This window comes from Alexandromys fortis, unplaced genomic scaffold, assembly GCF_014885135.2.
Source record: "Alexandromys fortis isolate MF-2015 unplaced genomic scaffold, M_Fortis_MF-2015_v1.1 scaffold_96, whole genome shotgun sequence".
Classification (NCBI taxonomy): domain Eukaryota; kingdom Metazoa; phylum Chordata; class Mammalia; order Rodentia; family Cricetidae; genus Alexandromys; species Alexandromys fortis.
In genome coordinates this window covers 4,632,375-4,649,950 of record NW_026068053.1, presented here as the reverse complement: position 1 = coordinate 4,649,950, position 17,576 = coordinate 4,632,375, and the positions used below count along the sequence as shown (strand labels likewise).

The window sequence follows — 17,576 nt, the reverse complement described above, 5'->3', positions numbered from 1 at the left end:
CTACTCAGTCATCAGCAAAGTGGAGAGAAAAGCTTCCTCCATACATAAGAGCAAGCTCAAATATTTTCCACTGCATATCCCTTGTTTTATAGCCATTTCCTTCTATGTAAGAAAGATTATCATTCTCATCCTAAAATACTCTCCCTTCCAAGTGTGATTACTATTTGATGTCTTTGCAAAGAAATATTTCACAAGTTACATGAAAGAAAAAGACATAGTCGTTGCTCCTACCCTTTCCTGGGCCAAAAAAAAAAAAATGTAAAGGCATATCTTCAATTAAGATACTATCTCCAAGAAAAATGCTACTGTATTACAGTTTGGTTTCCTTTATGAGGCAAATATCAATCAAAAGACCCACTTAAGTCCAGAACAACTTAAAAGTTAGAGGAACACCTCCCAGGCATGCTGTCCATTCTGCATATCTCAATGTGGGTGTTGAAGGCTAATTCATGCAAACTGAACTCCAGCTGGAACAGTAGTGGAAGAACAGCTATGGAGTCTTGGGTTGTTAGCAAGAGTTCTCATATGCACTTGCAATATGACACCCAAAGTTTTAATTCTCCTATGCTAACTATGTTAAACAAAAGTTATGACCACCAAGAACTCTAAAGCAGAGGGAGAGTGCAAGTGGCTTACAAAGCTCAGATACAATACCCAGCACCCATGTAACTCCATCGCTTAGTTCCAGCCAAGCCTCTTGGCAAAAGAGAGAGGACAAGCACTTGAACAGGTACTGAAGAGTCAGGTCACATCAGAGGCGGGAACCACCAACGCTATGAACTCCAGTCTGTTCCGAGTCCTGCCACAGCTCTGATAATAAAGGCTCTAAGACAGAAATAGGCCAACTCTTTTTTTTTTTTATGCAAGGATTCAAACGTGGAGGGGAAACTAAACAAAAGCAATGAAAAGGCGCTAGCGTAAGCAGCACTCAAAACAAAGAACATAAACTTACCAGGTGTCTAAGGACTCAGAGTAAATAAGCTTGGCAGGCAGAGGAACAAACAAGGGCATCGGTTGACAAGAGCACAGCTCCCGGCAGCCCACATTACACTGCGAAAGGTAAACTGTGGACTCATAGAAGAACATAGGGAAGGCACCCTGGAGCACTTTTGGTTGGTCACTGTCCTCTGTCCATAAGAAAGCATCAAGAATTTTCCTGAAATCCCAAACTGCCTGCAACCCTGAGCAGGCCTGAAGGAAAGCACCTCTACAGTTATGGGCGGCTACCTCTCTCACGTGTTGACTGTTTCCTGTATTTCCAGGCGACTCTGTCACCTCATCCGCCTGGTTTTCCAACCTCAGCCCTGGACAGCCGACTAAAACTTGCAGATTTAAAGAATGCTCAATTTAGTACTTACACAGACGGCCTGTGAACAAGCTAGAAAAGGGTATCACACTCACCAGGTCCCTTGAATCATTTATCGGTCCCTGCCAGGGTTAGAAACCACACGTCAACGTGCAGGCAACTTCTTACCTGCGTAGAATCTGATGAGGCAGCCAATCTCCGAGTCCATGCCTTCCTCCTGCACCCTCCACAGCTCCCCGAATCCCAGTTGGAAGAGGTAGTCATTTTGGATCTGCAATGGCTTCTCGTCCGCCTCGAGGCGCCGGGTAGTCTCTCCGTGAAACTGGACATAGAGGGAGGGCGGCGAAGACGTCTTTTGCGCGGTCTCCCGGATCCGTCCCGGGGTCGACGGAGGGCCACCCGGAGATGCAGCCGCCACCACCTTGTCCTCTCTGGGACCCTGGCCGGCCATCCCGCCTGTGCCATCGACAACCCTGGGAGCTTTCGGCTGCAGTGAGGGCGAGGTCTTCGGGGAAGGAGGTCGAGGCTGCGCTGGGCGGCTAGGGCGGAGGGGAGGCGGCCCAGGAGCCCTGGTCGACAGCTGGGCCGGGTCAGCCTCTAGCTCCTCCGACGACGACGAGGAGCCGCCGCCGCTGCTGTAGGGGTCCAGCCGGTCCGACACGCTCTCGGCGCTGGGGCTAAGGCTGAAGCTCTCGGTGTCGGAGGCCGGGTGCGGGGCGCGGGGCGGAGAACCCAGGCCACCCGCGAACATCTCCCCGGGGCTGCAGTCCGAGGGCGCGGGGCTGGCGCGGGCTGCGCAGTGTGGCCAGGAGCCCCCGAGAAGCGGCAGGTCGGCGGGAGGCGCGCGCGCAGGGCCTCCGACAGCCCCGGGAGCGCTGCTCGAGGGCGGTGGCTCCACTTCCCTCCCGAGCCCGGCGTCCGGACTCTGGACGGCCGCGGCCGGGGCGGCGGCGGGAGGCAGCCCCTGGCCCAGCACCTTCACCACCCCGCCGCCTTTGTGGCCCAGCTGCAGAAGCCGAGCGGCCACCTCGGCGGCTGTGGTGTCCATCGTGCAGAGCACTGGGCGCAGGTAGGACGAGGCCATGTGGCGGTCAAAGACGTGCACGCAGCCCCGCTGGAGCTGGTGCCTCACCCAGTCTCTGTCCGACGGCTGCAGCTGCAGCTGCTGCCGGTGCTTCAGGAGCAGCGTCTTCCTGTCCAGGCTCCGAGTGCACAGCGACGCCGAGGCCGAGCAGGAGGCCGGGAGGCCGCCGGCGGCCGAGGACGCCGAGGACGGCGACGAGGAAGACGAGGCGGCGGCCGACAGATTCCTCTTCAGCCGCCCTCTCCTCAGCAGCAGCGAATTGGCGCCGCCGCCGGCTGCGGGCACCGGAGCGGCCCCGCCGGCCGCGGGTTGAGGCGCCCCGCGCCGCCGCCTGCGCCCGGTGCCTCCCGCGCGGCCGGGCATTGGCCCCGGCGGCGCCTCGCAGGGGGCCTGCTCTCGCGCCGCGCCGCCGTTCCCGCCGCTCGCGGCCGTGGCCAAGCTCAGCGCGGGCTCCGGACTTCGAGCGCCCTCGGCCGCCGCCGCCGCCGGGGCTCGGTCCTCACCCGCGGGGTCGGCGAGTCGCTGTGCCGGGGCTGCGGCGGCGGGCTCCATCGTAGCGGGGCTTCGCGTCGCCCCCCCAGCTCCGGAGACAGTAACGGAGGAGGAGGTGAGGCGAAGGTGGGAGACGATGGCTGCGGCGGCGCGCGGAGAAGGGAGACGCCGATGGCGTCCGGCGCTGCCGTTCCAGAGGATTATGTGGCGATCTGGAGCATTCCGTCGGTGCCTCGGTGTTCCATCTCCCGCTCCCGCCCGCCCGCTTCGTCGCCACCGCCCCCCCACACGCCCTCCCCGCGGGTCGCGGGCTCCCCAGCGCCAGGCCCCGCCCGCTGCCGGACAGCCCCAGCGCCCGAGAGCTGGGGCCCGTGCTTGGTCATGAATATTAATGAAGCGCGGGAAAGCGGGCGGGGCGGAGTTGATCATGAATATGCATTGAGCATGACGACATTCCTGGGCGGAGCGGGGAGAGCGGGAGTCTGGGGCGGGGCCTCAGGGTAAACAAACGTGACGCGTGCGTACGGGAGCGGGGCGGGGCTATTTCCCAGGAGATTTCTCAGCGGACCAGAGGCGAGGTGGCGAGAGGAGCAAGCAGTGCACTGTGGGGGTTGTAGTTCAGCTTCCGGAAGAACATGCAGGCGAGACAAATAGCGAACTACAAAACCCAGAGATCCTCAGGTTCAGCCCACCCTCACCTTGGCCAAGCCTCTGGCCCTGGCCAGTGGGTTTTGTGCCCTCTGCTGTTGAACCCTGTGCCTGGTGAACGTTTTTCATTAACTTGCTCCTAACCTGCTTTACAGATGAGTTTTATTTTCCCGGCTAATTGAAAGTGAGGTCTTTCAGGGGCTCTATGTAGGTGAGGCTTTGCGTGAGACACAAATACACAGTTCCCAGGAGCGCTGGCCATGTCTTCCTGACATTTTCTCAAGACCCTTGAAGACAAGCAGCTTTTGGAAAGTGTTTTAGAAGGGAGTTGAACGTACTTCGTGGTAACCGCTGAAATTAAACTCGTCTTATCCCCTTTCTTATCAGGACAAAAACATCTAAGGACTTGTATCCTGATGATTCTACTTTTAAAAGGAGCTTAATGACACAGCAGTGGACGAAAAAGAAAGATTAGAATGGAGCCATAGTGATATAGGAGATAGACCGTTGTTTTCCCTTAGTATTCTCTGTATTTACTTACAAACACTCGGGTCGGGGAGTGGAAACAGAGAGAGAGAGAGAGAGAGAGAGAGAGAGAGAGAGAGAGAGAGAGAAGTGAAATTCCTATCAAGGCACCTAGTTTTTAATTTATCTACACAGTTTCATTAAATATGGATGGAGAAAGCAGCCAGGACAAAAAACAGCTTTTGGAATTCCTAAACATGTCCTCTATTCTTGCAGAGCTTCCTCTGAAGGCAGCGCACCATGTGATGCACAGACATACAACAGACAAATCACTCATACACATAAAAATCAATCTTTTTAAAATAATAAGTCTTCGCTTGTAGTAGGGAGGCTGAGACAGGCAGAGCTTTTTGAGTTCAAAGCCAGTCTGTTCTACTTAGCAAGCTCCAGGACAGCCAAGGCTACAAAGTAAGACTCTGTCTCAAAAGAACCAATAATAATGATATTAATAATAATCTATATCATAGCTTTTGGTTTCAAAAACTATTTATTATAGTAATATATGAATATATGTGTATTCACACATGTAAATACATGTGTATACATAGGCATATGGATACATACATAAGTATATGTGTGCGTGTCTGCGTGCATAGTCATAGTAAGCTGGAGTGGCAGTGCCTTTAATCCGAGCACTCAGGAGGCAGACAATGGCAGATATCTGTGAGTCTGAGGCCAGCCTCATCTATGTAGTGACACCCTGTCTCAAAAGGAAAGTTATAGGAATAGTTGCCAGGCACTGTTAGCTCAATGGATTAACTCAGACGCTTTATTAAATCCAACTTGTTTGGATTTAGAATCACCATGGGAAAGTCTCTGCATGTGTCAATGAGCATGATTTCAGAAAGGTTTAGCTGAAGAAACACCCAAACCGCACCAGCTACAGAATAAAAAAAAAAATCCCTGCAATGATGTTCTCTCTACCTTCCAACTGTGAGCCAAAATACATCCATAATGAAGAGCAACAGGTGTTGGAACTGGAAAACCGGTTCAGCAGTTATGAACACTTGCTACTCTACGAAAGGACCTGGGTTTAAGTCCCAGCACCCACATAGTGTTTCACAACCACGTGTAACTCTAGGCCCAGGAAATCCAATGCTTAGTGTAGCCTCTGTGGACATTGATGTGGTGCAGAGACATACATGCAGTCAAAACACCCATATGCTTGATAAATAAAATTCTCAAGAATTATCTCTTAAAAGCAGATGTTTTGCCAGATTTCATGGCTAGAATCTATAATCTGAAAACTGGCCTCTCCCAATACTGCTCAGGAGTCCCACTGGCAGGGAGAACAGAATGGCAAGAGAGGCCCACGATGCGATCCTAAACCTTCCTAAAGAGACTAAACCGGGATGTGAAAGGAAAGAAAGAAAATGAGAATTACTGAGAGTGTAGAGCATCCTTGTAACACCAGATAAAACAGAGCCCTGTAGTTGAAATAGCAAATTGGTAAAGAGCAATGAAACTTAAAAACTTAAGCTTGGAGGTTCCTAGTACCGTGGAACATCACTCAGCACTCTGTACCCGCCCATAGTATACAACTGCTGGAAATAAAAGAAGGTTTGTGTCATTTTGTTTGTTTTTTAATGTTTTCCAGGCAGCTTCGAGTAGTTGCAGGTAGGGAAGGCATCATCGTAATCCCACAGCACTTCACACTTTGGCCTCCCCTTTGACGTGTTCCAAGCATGAAGTCCTCTACTGTTTCTGCCCAGCCACACTTTCCAAGCAATCACTTTGTTTTGGAGCTTGACCCTAGGTCCTCTGCATGCTGGGCAGGCACAAGGAATGGCATCTTTCTTTTAATGTTGTGTGAGTGTGTGCGCATGTTTGCTTATATATGTCTATGTACTCACACATGTCTGCATGTGTGTGTGTGATATGTATATGTCTGCGCATCTGTGCCCTGGTTCACATGTGGAAGACAGAGGACCAACCACAGGTGTAGTAAGCATCTACCATGTGGGTCCCAGGAATTGAAATCGTAGTTATTGAAATTGAATTCAATCATAGGAATTGAAAGCAGTGACTTGACCTGCTGAGCCATCTCACCAGCCCCAAAGAGTCACATCTTAAAATGCTAAAAGATAACCCTGAAAAGAAACATCAAACATAAAAGACATAAAGTTTGTAAACCTTTATGTCAACTTGCTAAAATATTTCCACAGCTAAATTCTGTGAGAACATAATATTCTATTACTTTCTGTCGTGTGCTTTATAACTGATTTGCTGCTCTGGGTTAATCCTGGGTACATCCTTATATCTAAGATAAAAAAAACCACTTTTGAGATTATTTTCTAATATAAGCAGTTGGAATTTTAATGGAAGCATGAATTGATAGCTGGGACAGTTTCTATGTGAACTATTAAGGGCTCAGCTGTGTCCAGAAATAAATGCAGAATGATACAATTTACCATGTAATATTTTTAGCTTGTACATTATGAACAAGGAATCTAATTATAGCTTCACATTTGTATATCCCTTGAGCTACTAGTGGTTTACCATCCTAAATTGCTCAATGTTTACTCATTCTATTTTACTATGAGGGACCCATTTAGCAAATTACTGCTCTAGTGCACTAAATGGGCCCCAGGTGGCCCAACTGAATTAATATGTTCTCAGTTCAGTGGCAGGATGAGGCCGCATGGTCTCTCTGAAGTCATACCCTTCCTCATAAACATCCAGTGTGAATTCTGCCAGGATCTGAGCTTGCACCATCTTTCTTCACAGGACATTTTATAGATATGGCTTGATAACCTTTCATATTTTAGCGACTCTTTTTAACACCATAATTGTATCTTTTTTTGAGTGGTGTATGTGGGTGTGTGTTATGTGCTTGTGTGTGTGCTTGTGTGCGAGTGCAGAGTGAAAGGGAGAGAGAGAGGGAGAGAGAGAGAGAGAGAGAGAGAGAGAGAGAGAGAGAGAGAGAGAGAGATTCCTAACAGTTCCTTTCCTATATCATACCAGAGCATTTTCTGATTTGTCTATGACTACAATAGCAAAGTGTTCTCTAGACAATGAATCCTCAGAGTCTGCAGATTTACCTTGGGGAAGCAGCTAGGTGTTCTCCTTTTTGCTCCACAGTGCAGACATTAGAAGAGATGCCGTCAGTCCCTGGAGATCTTACCCTTTCCCTTCTGCCTCCTGACACACTCAGTAGCCTGGCCTCCTTTCTGTCGATGATGAAGATTGTGAGCTGAGTGGCTCAGGGTGACAACAATGCTTTCCTTCGTGATTCTGGAGCTCAGAAGTCCAAAGTCAAGATGCAGGCGGTCAGATTCTTGCTTGCTCTGTTTAGTTTCTGGTGATTGTCAGCATTACTTGGTTTGTAGCTCTGTCAGGAGCCCTTCTCCCTGATTCTGTTTTAGGGAGACACAGAGAGTCTGGAAAGGCAGTAGCCCCCATACCAGGGTCCACCCTAATCCTTCTGACTTTATTCTAGCTAGATTGATCCTGGTGGTCTGTGTATCTATAAACTAGGAAGAAACATCGAACCCAGTGTAATAGATGCTTTGGGACTCTCCTCAGGAACACCATTCTGAAAAAAACAGTAAAACTTCATTTATTATGTTTATTATGTTTATTTAGTGTTTGATGTGTGGGGAGCAGAAGTTCTAAGTGAATGATGTATATTGTTGACACGAGCATGGGTATCGAGGACCCTGGTGCCTCAGATCCACGGGGAATAGCAAAGCCTTCCCTGCTCCCATAGAGGCCAGAGACTGCTCCCCATAGAGACCAGACACTGCTCCCCTTAGAGGCCAGAGACTGCTCCCTTTAGAGACCAGAGACTGCTCCCTTTAGAGACCAGAGACTGCTCCCTTTAGAGGCCAGAGACTGCTCCCTTTAGAGGCCAGAGACTGCTCCCTTTAGAGGCCAGAGACTGCTCCCTTTAGAGGCCAGACACTGCTCCCTTTAGAGGCCAGAGACTGCTCCCTTTAGAGACCAGAGACTGCTCCCTTTAGAGACCAGAGACTGCTCCCTTTAGAGGCCAGAGACTGCTCCCTTTAGAGGCCAGACACTGCTCCCTTTAGAGGCCAGAGACTGCTCCCTTTAGAGACCAGAGACTGCTCCCTTTAGAGGCCAGAGACTGCTCCCTTTAGAGGCCAGACACTGCTCCCTTTAGAGGCCAGAGACTGCTCCCCATAGAGACCAGAGACTGCTCCCTTTAGAGACCAGAGACTGCTCCCTTTAGAGGCCAGAGACTGCTCCCTTTAGAGGCCAGACACTGCTCCCTTTAGAGGCCAGAGACTGCTCCCTTTAGAGGCCAGACACTGCTCCCTTTAGAGACCAGAGACTGCTCCCTTTAGAGACCAGAGACTGCTCCCTTTAGAGGCCAGAGACTGCTCCCCAAAGAGGCCAGACTTTATTCCCCAAAGAGGCCTCCTACCGAGGTTAGCTACTCCCCTCCTCCGTTGACTGTATACAGTAAATTCACCTCATCCATTCAGATGTATAAAATAAATGTGCTGAGTTTCCAGGCTGCTGCTGATGTATCTTCACCAGAGTGCAGAGCCCATCTAATGCCAGCTTTCTGTGTGTGAATCTGTGGTTTCCAGGCTGCTGCTGATGTATCTTCCCCAGCGTGCAGAGCCCACCTAATGCCAGCTTTCTGTATGTGAATCTGTGGTTTCTTCATCCGTCCCTGAGCATGACCATGGCAAGACATCACATGGCTTCAAGAAACTTGATTCGTTTACTGGTTTGTGCTATGAACAGGACTGAACTGAGCAGTGTCTCTAAAATATCTTATACCACAAACAATAAATTTCTGATTCTATCTTAAAAGCAAAATTGTCTAATTTGGAACATTGGCAAATGTTTTTGTGAGTCATGAAGCAGAGATCTTCACATTTAGATGCTATTAATTTGAAACAACAAAGAATGTTAGTACTGATTTTTGCCATTTAAAAGATTTTTAATGCATTGAGAGTAACAGCGGGTTTGTTTGACATTTAAGACAGCTGCTGGCTGTTTAATCCTTTGAAATATGCATTTGTCACGAACAAGAACCAAGGTGGGAGAAGTTCCTTAGCTCTGGGTCCCCAACTCCAGGGTATCATCAGTTAATGCTTTAGGATCCTGAGTGGGTTGAGGCCTCATTCACACAGTCCAGGCAGATCATGAAAGTGAAATCGTCTGGGCTTGGGAGGATATGGACCCCAGGGTCATGGATAGGAGAATAAGAAGAGCTGTGAGTCCTAATACCAAAATCTGGAAATAACCTGAAGGCCCAGCATTTGGGTAAAGACATGTAACATAACCCAAACCTGAAATACTAGAAAACAAATGGTAGCACAGTCCCGGTGGGGTTGCTGAAGAACAGCAAAGCTAAACAGACTGCCCCAGTATCCAGCAAGGAGAAGAAACTCACAAACATGTCCATCGAAGAAGCCAGGCAAGGGAACACAGGAGACAGCCTCTGCCTTGACTGTGTTTTACCTAGCGGTGGTGGGGCAGTGATGTACGTACTCAGGAGAAACTGTGCCTTCAATCTTGGTCTTGGGTCTTCTCCCAGGCTAGTGAGAGATGCTGGCAGAGGCAATAAGTCACACCTCTAAGTAATGTTACCTTCAGGGTCCATAGCCAACACTCTACAGCAGTGATTCTCAAAACGTGAGTCGCAACCCCTTTGACAAACCTCTTTCTCCAAAACTATTTCCATTCTGATTCATAACAGTAGCAAAATTAGAGTAATGAAGTAACAATGAGAGTTATTTTATGGTCGAGGGTCATCATAACATGAAAAACTATATCAAAGGCCTATAGCATTAGGAAGGTTGAGAACTACTGATCTACAGTATACTGTGTTCCCAAAGCCGAAGACACCTGGATGACAAAGTGTATTACAGCTTACAAGGGGTTCATCAAGATGGGATTCCCTCGTCTGTTAAGGAGCATGTGTGTTTACCCCATATTGTGGTTTGAAAGCAGTTGGCCCCTGTAGGTTCATTATTTTGAATGCTTAGGGAGTGGCACTATTTGAAAGGATTAGGGGGTATGGCCTTGGAGAAACTGTGGCATTGGGGTGGGATTCGAGGTTTCAATAGGCCAAGCCAAGCCCAGTGGCTCTCTTCTGGCTGCCTGTGGATCCTGGTATGGAACTCCCAGCCACCCCACCCCACATCTGCCTGCCGCCATTCTCCCCACCGTAATGACAATGGTCTAAGTCTTTGAAACTGTAAGCAAGTGCCAGTTAAATGCTCTCTTTATCAGAGTTGTTGCGGTCATGGTGTTTCTTCATAGTAATTCGATTCGCCACATATCTAGGTCAAGTTCAAGAACAAGCCAAAGTCATCCTTATGGTCAACAGAGAGAGAGGAGCTGAAGTGACAGGAGCAGAAGTAAGACAGAGGGAGCAGGGGATCAAGGTCATGTGTGTGTTCAACTGGGCACTCATGTCTTACCTATTTTCCAGATGTATATTCTTCATAACAAAAGTGTTGTAAAGATCAAACTGTATAGTTATCTACTTGAATTTCTGTATTTTATCTATTTCTAAGAGTTTAAACGTTATGTTGTCCCATGTTATAATTCTTCCTCATTGAGATAGTATCCTTCAGGGAAGAGCTCATAGGAGTCAGAAAACCAAGGAAATTTCTAAGACTTGTGAAGTCCCTCCCTCCTCAGGGTGATATAACCAAGATTCAGTTGCTGAGCGCAGGGTCTCTTCCGTGGCGCTGCCTGCGGAGTGTCCAGGGATGATGGAGGAAGGACATTGGTTAATTATAATAAAGAAACTGCCTTGGCCCATTTTATTGGATAGAAAATTAGGTAGGCGGAGTATACAGAAGAGAATGCTGGGAAAAAGAAACTTAGTTAAGGAGTTGCCATGATTCTCCCGCTCCAGACAGACGCAGGTTAAGATCCTCCCTGGTAAGCCAGTTCGTGGGCTACATAGAATATTAGAAATGGGTTAGAACAATATGTTAGAGCTAGCCAATAAGAAGCTGGAACTAGCCGGGCCAGGCAGTGTTTAATAGAATACAGTTTCTGTGTAATTATTTCGGGCATAAGCTAGCCATGCGGGCGGCCAGTTGCCGGGGATGCAGCCCCGCCGCTCCTAATTCAACACAGGGAACTGTGGCAGAGCAGCTTTCCTAAGTCATCACCGTGCTAGGTGCACTTTCCAGGGGTGCAACTGACTTGAGGGACTCCCACTCCTGTAAGAAACCCCTTGTTTGATGAGATCAACCTGGGTGCTGTCTGCTGTCTAGGAGCTAGAGATCTGTTCATGTATCCCAGAAAACGTTATGTGCTACCCCAAATTGCTAAATACAGATCAGTTTAACAGTATTTAAAATGGCTGATGGAGTATACACATAACACAATTTAAGAGAGAACTTTAAAAATCATTTTACTTGTGAGATCAATGACTTCATCACAAAAGATATAAAGAAAGAGGCCACTTGGTGCTCTCGATGGTGCTCTCGATGATGGTGCTCTCTAAGCTCCTCCTGCATCCTAATGAAGCAGAAGTCAGCTGCATTTTCCAGCCTGCTTTTCTCACATAAAACACTTTTCAATGTTGCTATAAATTCCACAAATGTAATCTTGTCGCTTAGTTGGTTGTTGGTTTTGTATGTTGTGTTGGTGGTGGGACTCTAACACAGTCCCTCACACATCAATGGAGTGTTCTACCACTGAGTTACATGCCAAATGCTGAATCTTAAATTTCTAGATAAGAATACCATTTTGTGTGTGGGGGGGTTGTTTGTTTGGTTTTTGTTTTGTTTCGTTTTGTCTTTTTGAGACAGGGTTTCTATGTGTAGCCCCGACTGTCTTGGAACTCATGCCGTAGGCAGGCTGATCTCGAACTCAGATCCACCTGCCTCTGCCTCCTGAGTGCTGGGATTAAAGACGTGTGCCACCACTGCTGGGATTTTAATATTATTATTATTTTAGTATTTTATGTATTTCTACTTGTAGAAATAATAATTAGCATACAATACATCTTGCCATCTCCGTATTTTCCCACCATGCAAACCACATTTAAATAAGGCTCTGACTGGAGCTCGCTTTAGGTGATGTCATGAGGAAGTGAAAATGAGGAAACACTTGTCACAGACCTGTCACATGCCAGGGTAGGGAGGCCAGATTTGGCTGATTGAGATGGAGGACTGGGGCCTGGCTCGTGGTTAACAGTGCATCCTGTTCTCACTAAAGACTGAGTTTGGTTTCTAGCCCACATGGGAGGCTCACAACTACCTAGAACTCTAGCTTCGGCAGCTCTGATGTGCCTGACCTCTGTATGCAACTGCACACTCTTACTTTCTCATTTAGTATCTGAATGTCAAGGTGTTCCCACTGGGAAGAGAGCTCAAAAAGGTTCAGTGCCTCTTTTAAGGTCACCCAGCTAGAAACGAACAAAGTTAAGGTAGAAGCCCAGGCTGTGTGTGTGTGTGTGTGTGTGTGTGTGTGTGCATGTGTGTGTTGGTGTGTGCATGTGTGATGCTTGTGGTGCATGCATGCGAACATGCAGGTGTGTATGCCCATAAGCATCCATGTAGAGGTCACAGCAGAGTATCCGCTGTCTTTTCCATCACTCTCTGCCTTACTGCTTTGGGTCAGTGTGAGACAGTCAGGGTGGCTGGCCAGTGAGCTCTTGGGGTTCACCTGCTTCAGCCCTCCAATTCTGGAATTATAGGAGCTTGGGGCCATGCCTAGCTTTTTATTTGGGTTTTGGGGATTCAAACTCAGCTCATTGTAGTGCAAATGCTCTCATTCCCCGAGTCACCGCCCCAGACTCAAGCTTTCTGAGACCAATATCAGGGCTCCAAAATGTGTCCTTTAGCACATCCCCCATCCATCATGCTGGGGTAACATGGACCTGCCCATCTGGGAAATTGCACATTTAAGGTTCCCACTTGTTGTTATTGTTTCTTTTTAGCTTTCCATCACTGGTTTGAACTGCTATGTGAAAAATAAGACTTGAGGAGTGGAGGGGGAGTACTAGGTCAGGTGACAGCCTAGCTACTGCACCTAACTCCAAAAGTGAGGTCCAGAGCACCGCAAAGATGGCTCAGTTTGTAAAGCACTTGCAGCACAAACGTGAGGACCCATGCAAAAAGCTAAGTGTGAGGCGTTATGGTTTTGTCTCTTTAAGAGGCAAGCTATGCCCACTCCTGGCAACCCCTGCTCCTCTTTCCCCGCCATCTTGGATCGCTTACTGTTCTCTCTTGGGGCACTTGTCTCTCTCGGCCCTTCTCTGTCTCTTTCCTCCTCTTCTTTTCTTCTCCTTCTTGCCCCCCCCCCTCCACTCTCTCTCATAAAATGAGGGAGCATGCTTGCAATCCCAGCACTAGGTGAGCCAAGAAAAGTGGATCCCTGGAGCTCCCTGGACAAATCAGTAAGCCACAGTAAGTCCATTGAGTTGAGAGACCCTATGACCAAAAGCAAGAAGGCTGTTCATGAGAAACATCAATTATCAAAGGCCATTCTCTGGCACCTGCATAAATGCATACTCCACCTCCCGCCACACACACACAATTCACCCCCCAGACACACACACACACACACACACACACACACACACACACACACACACGGTGGGGGGTGGCAGGCCCAGGGGAGAAGATTTTAACTACAACACAGCCTCTTACCCTTCAGGAACCATGAGACCCACCATCTTTCTATTGAGACAATTTTACTTCAAATGTTCCTAAAATTTTCTCGGTCGATGAATTGTTTAATGTTTCTCATTTTTATCTTAAATAAGTAAATACCAATAAAGCTCCCAGAAAGCGTTCCTCTGAGGTAAGGGAGGGCTTGTGACATCAGTTCTATGATGAATCCTCTCCTAGCCTGGGCAGGCAGGAGCCTCCCTCACCCACCAGCAGAACGGGCTCTTCTGCTTCCCGTCTTTCTGCCCCCTTCCCCACAGGAGCAGATTCCTGCTAACCTAGCCACTGGCCTGGGGGCCAGTGACTCACATGTGAGTTATTGATGACATCTTCACTTCCTCTCAGAAAAGAGGGGAACCACCATGATGCCACTCCCCTTGGTGTGACTGAATTTTGGAAAGATTCCTCCTGCCGGCAGCCCCTAACCTCAACATTTCTTGCAACATTTACTTTAAAAAAAATGTCCTTTTTAATTTCACCATCCATTCCTTTGGGGTTGACATATAACATTTTTTTAGACTCTGGCCAGCATTGTGACCCAGCCAGGGAAGCATACCTTTGAAATGTGGTTTGAAGGAGATAGCAGCTCTAAATGCACAGTGGCCCAGGGGCCTGACTGCAGCGGCTGCCCTGTTCTGAGTTGTGAAATGACTCCAAATAAAGATATGAGGAGCTTCTTTTCCTCTTGGACAACGTCAGTTAGCACAGATGACCTAACAGTCCTGGTGCTGGCTGCTCTTCATGACAGTCCCACCTCTCCTTCCCTCGCAGAGCTCAGTTCACACACTCCTAGCCCTGTTTGCAAGGGTCAGTGGAGAAACTGCCTCAGTGAGGGACAGGAGACACTCGCTGTCACACTTGGGCTCCCACAGCATGTGCATATATGTTCATGTCCACTACACACACATGCACACTACACATATATATGTGGGGGAAAAGGAAAAAAAGAAGAAGAAAATCTTTCCACTTAGAAGAACAGAGATGAACTTAGAGAACAAGAGGCAAAATGAAATAAGTCAAATAGACAGATATCTATATGTGAAATCAAAACAGTCAAACAGGAGCAGAAGACACAGCAGACACTCCCAGGGCCTGGAGAAAGGCTAAAGGGGAGGCAGAGGCCAGAGGATACACAATGCAGTTACACAGCACCATGGGCTAACAACACCGCATTATACACTAGAAATTGTCTAAGAGCGTCGATCTACTTAAAATCATGTATATGTGTCTGTGTATTGTGCCGTGAAGCCCTGAGATGTCAGATTCTCTGGAGATAGAGTTATAGGCAGCTGTGAGCCAACCAAGTGGATGCTGGGAATTGAACTCAGGTCCTCTGCATAAACAGTACATTGTCTTAACTACTGAGCCACCTCTCCAGCACAAGATGGTAGATCTTACTTTTAGTATTTATCACAAAAATTAAATCACATATGCATTCATAATTAGGGGGGGGAGAAATTATGGGGGCACGATGGACATGTATGACCTTGACAGTGGTGATGGTTTCACAAACACATGCTCACCCCCAAACTTACCGTGCTGTGTACATTAAATATAGAGATCTCTGCTGATCTATCTTAGTTACTGTTCTGTTGCTGGAGGGAGACACTATGACCATGGCAACTTATAAAGGAAAGCATTTAATTGGAGGTTTGCTCACAGTTTCCAGAGGTAAGTTCATGATCATCATGGCAGGCAGGAATGGCAAGCAGGTGGTAGGCAGGAATGAGCACCAACTGAAAGCTTACATCTGATCCACTAGCAGAAGGCAGAGAGAGACTGGAAGGTCACCCCTAATGCTACACCTCCTGCAACAAAACCATGCCTTCCGATCCTTCCCGAAACAGTTCCACCAACTGTGGACCAGACATTGAAATATGTGAGCCTATCGAGCCGTTCTCATTCAAACTACTATATAACCATACCTCAATAAAGGGGTCTCCAAAAGATATGTGTTCACGCATAGAGATAGGTTGATGACTGATAGAAGAATAGGCGTACAGATCATGGATGTATATCTGTGTCAGGGCTGGGATAATCTGAAAGATGAGTGAAGAACTGTGACGACAAAGGTGTCAGCTAACTGTGAGGGAAACTGGAAACAACTGTTTACAATGCAGGACTTCCTACAGATGTGGGACTAGACTAACAAAATGGCTCCACTTGCCACAAAGCCTGACATCCTTAGTGGGATTCCCAGGATCCAGGTAGTGGGGATAAACACCTCCTTAAAATTGTCCTGTAACCTCCACAGGTGCACACACTTGCACACACACACACACACACACACACACACAAATTACAATAAAAGTCCTTTTGAAGATACAGGACCAGGGCCACCAGGCTCTTTTGAATGGGAATCAGGAACAGGATGTACATATATGCCTCTTTAGGAGGTATATACACCACTGGGTCTCAAATGTCCTTCACTTTCTGGAAAATTGATTGCCCTTCAGAGTTTAATCCATCTTCAGTACACAGAGAGAGAAGGTCCGAGGATGGGGCATGAAGTTGTGAGTTCTGTGCTAAGATAGAGGGCACACTCTGCTAGACTCCTCTGCCTAGCTACACACACAAAGCACCTGCCCAGCTGTAGCATTGAGCCCGAGCAGAGCATGCGCTGAAGGGCAAGAGGGGCTGAAATCCAGCTCCTCTGTTGGCCAACCACTGGCACAGGCAGTGACCAGCAGAAGAGACACCGTTTCCGCCTTGTCCAGGAAAAACCAAGAAATCACCAGACCTGCTCCTGCAGGACGCCTCTCCAGAGAAGAAGCCTGTTTCCAGCGTTCACAAACTCCTGCATGGGGCTTGCCGCTGGGCCTGGGGCTCTGACAGCCAAAACAGAATCTGCATGAAAGCCTCCTATCGGAGGTCTCCCACAAGCCTCCCTGACAGACTCCACAATGGCACAGTGGAGTGACTGCCACAAAACCACAGCACCCGCCACAGGCAGGCACTGAGCAGTGATGTGAGCACAGCCTCCTCTGGAGAAGCTGAGGCAGCTCTGGAAGTTACTGGCCAGTGTCCTACGAAGGGATGATGTGAAATAATGGAAAGAAAGAAAAATTAAGAAAGATCTCTTAGAAATGAAAACTCGAAGAAATTGGAAAAACATAGAGAAAATAATTAGAAAATGGTGTCAGATAACAAAGACAGAAACCATGAGAGATCATTTTCAAAAAAGGTGTGGTCCATTTCTAGTTTGCTGGGGAAATTAAAATATCAAGTAGCCAGAATAGGAGATTAAAAAATAGATGTACAGCAAGGCATACCATCACCAAATTCAAAATAATCTGGTCAGGGGAAAAGTTACAAAGCTTCTATGTAGAAAAAAATAAGTTCTATTCAAATTTTGAGGACTCAGAATTTCTTCAGAGGTTTCAAGTCCCACAGATGATGGTGCTCGCCTTCACACCACAGAGGAAAAGCTCTCTGGATGCAGTCAAATTTGACACGTGCTCAAATCGCTGCTCATTCAGTAGGGAAGACATGAGTGGATGAAAGCAAGCAGGAAGGAGTTTGGTAGATTAAAGACTGGTGTGGCTACATAACCACCAAGTCTTACTGTTGAATGAATTCCGTATCTCAGGATACTGCTGGAGGAGACTTCAGAGACAAGAAAGAGAAGAAGGTGAGAGATCCAGGAAGCAGATTCCATCGTGGACAAGGAGAAGAATCCCCATGTCAACAGTGACGATTGGGGCCTAGAGGGATAGAGAGACTCCAACGGCCTCTGGTGAGGTCTCCACAGACACGCAGAGAAAATGCCCGGGATCCCTGTATTTCAAGTACACTGGTACTCCAGTGAGGAGTTTGGGGCCTCCTCAGCGATATGGAAAACAAACAACCAAATAAAAACACTAAGCAACCATGAACTGCGGGGGGGGGCGGGGGGGGGGGG

At 47.9% G+C, this 17,576-nt stretch overlaps 1 protein-coding gene across 1 annotated transcript in view; it reads right to left on the bottom strand.

Moving 5' to 3' along the window:
- Phlpp1 (PH domain and leucine rich repeat protein phosphatase 1) overlaps window positions 1-3,086 on the bottom strand; it is a 226,459-nt gene extending 223,373 nt beyond the window's left edge. Inside the window, exon 1 of the mRNA XM_050119746.1 lies at window positions 1,475-3,086. Within this exon, the coding sequence (XP_049975703.1) occupies window positions 1,475-2,942 (1,468 nt within the window). The 5' untranslated portion in view covers window positions 2,943-3,086. The remainder of the gene's footprint in view (window positions 1-1,474) is intronic.
- Window positions 3,087-17,576: the final 14,490 nt, after the last annotated feature.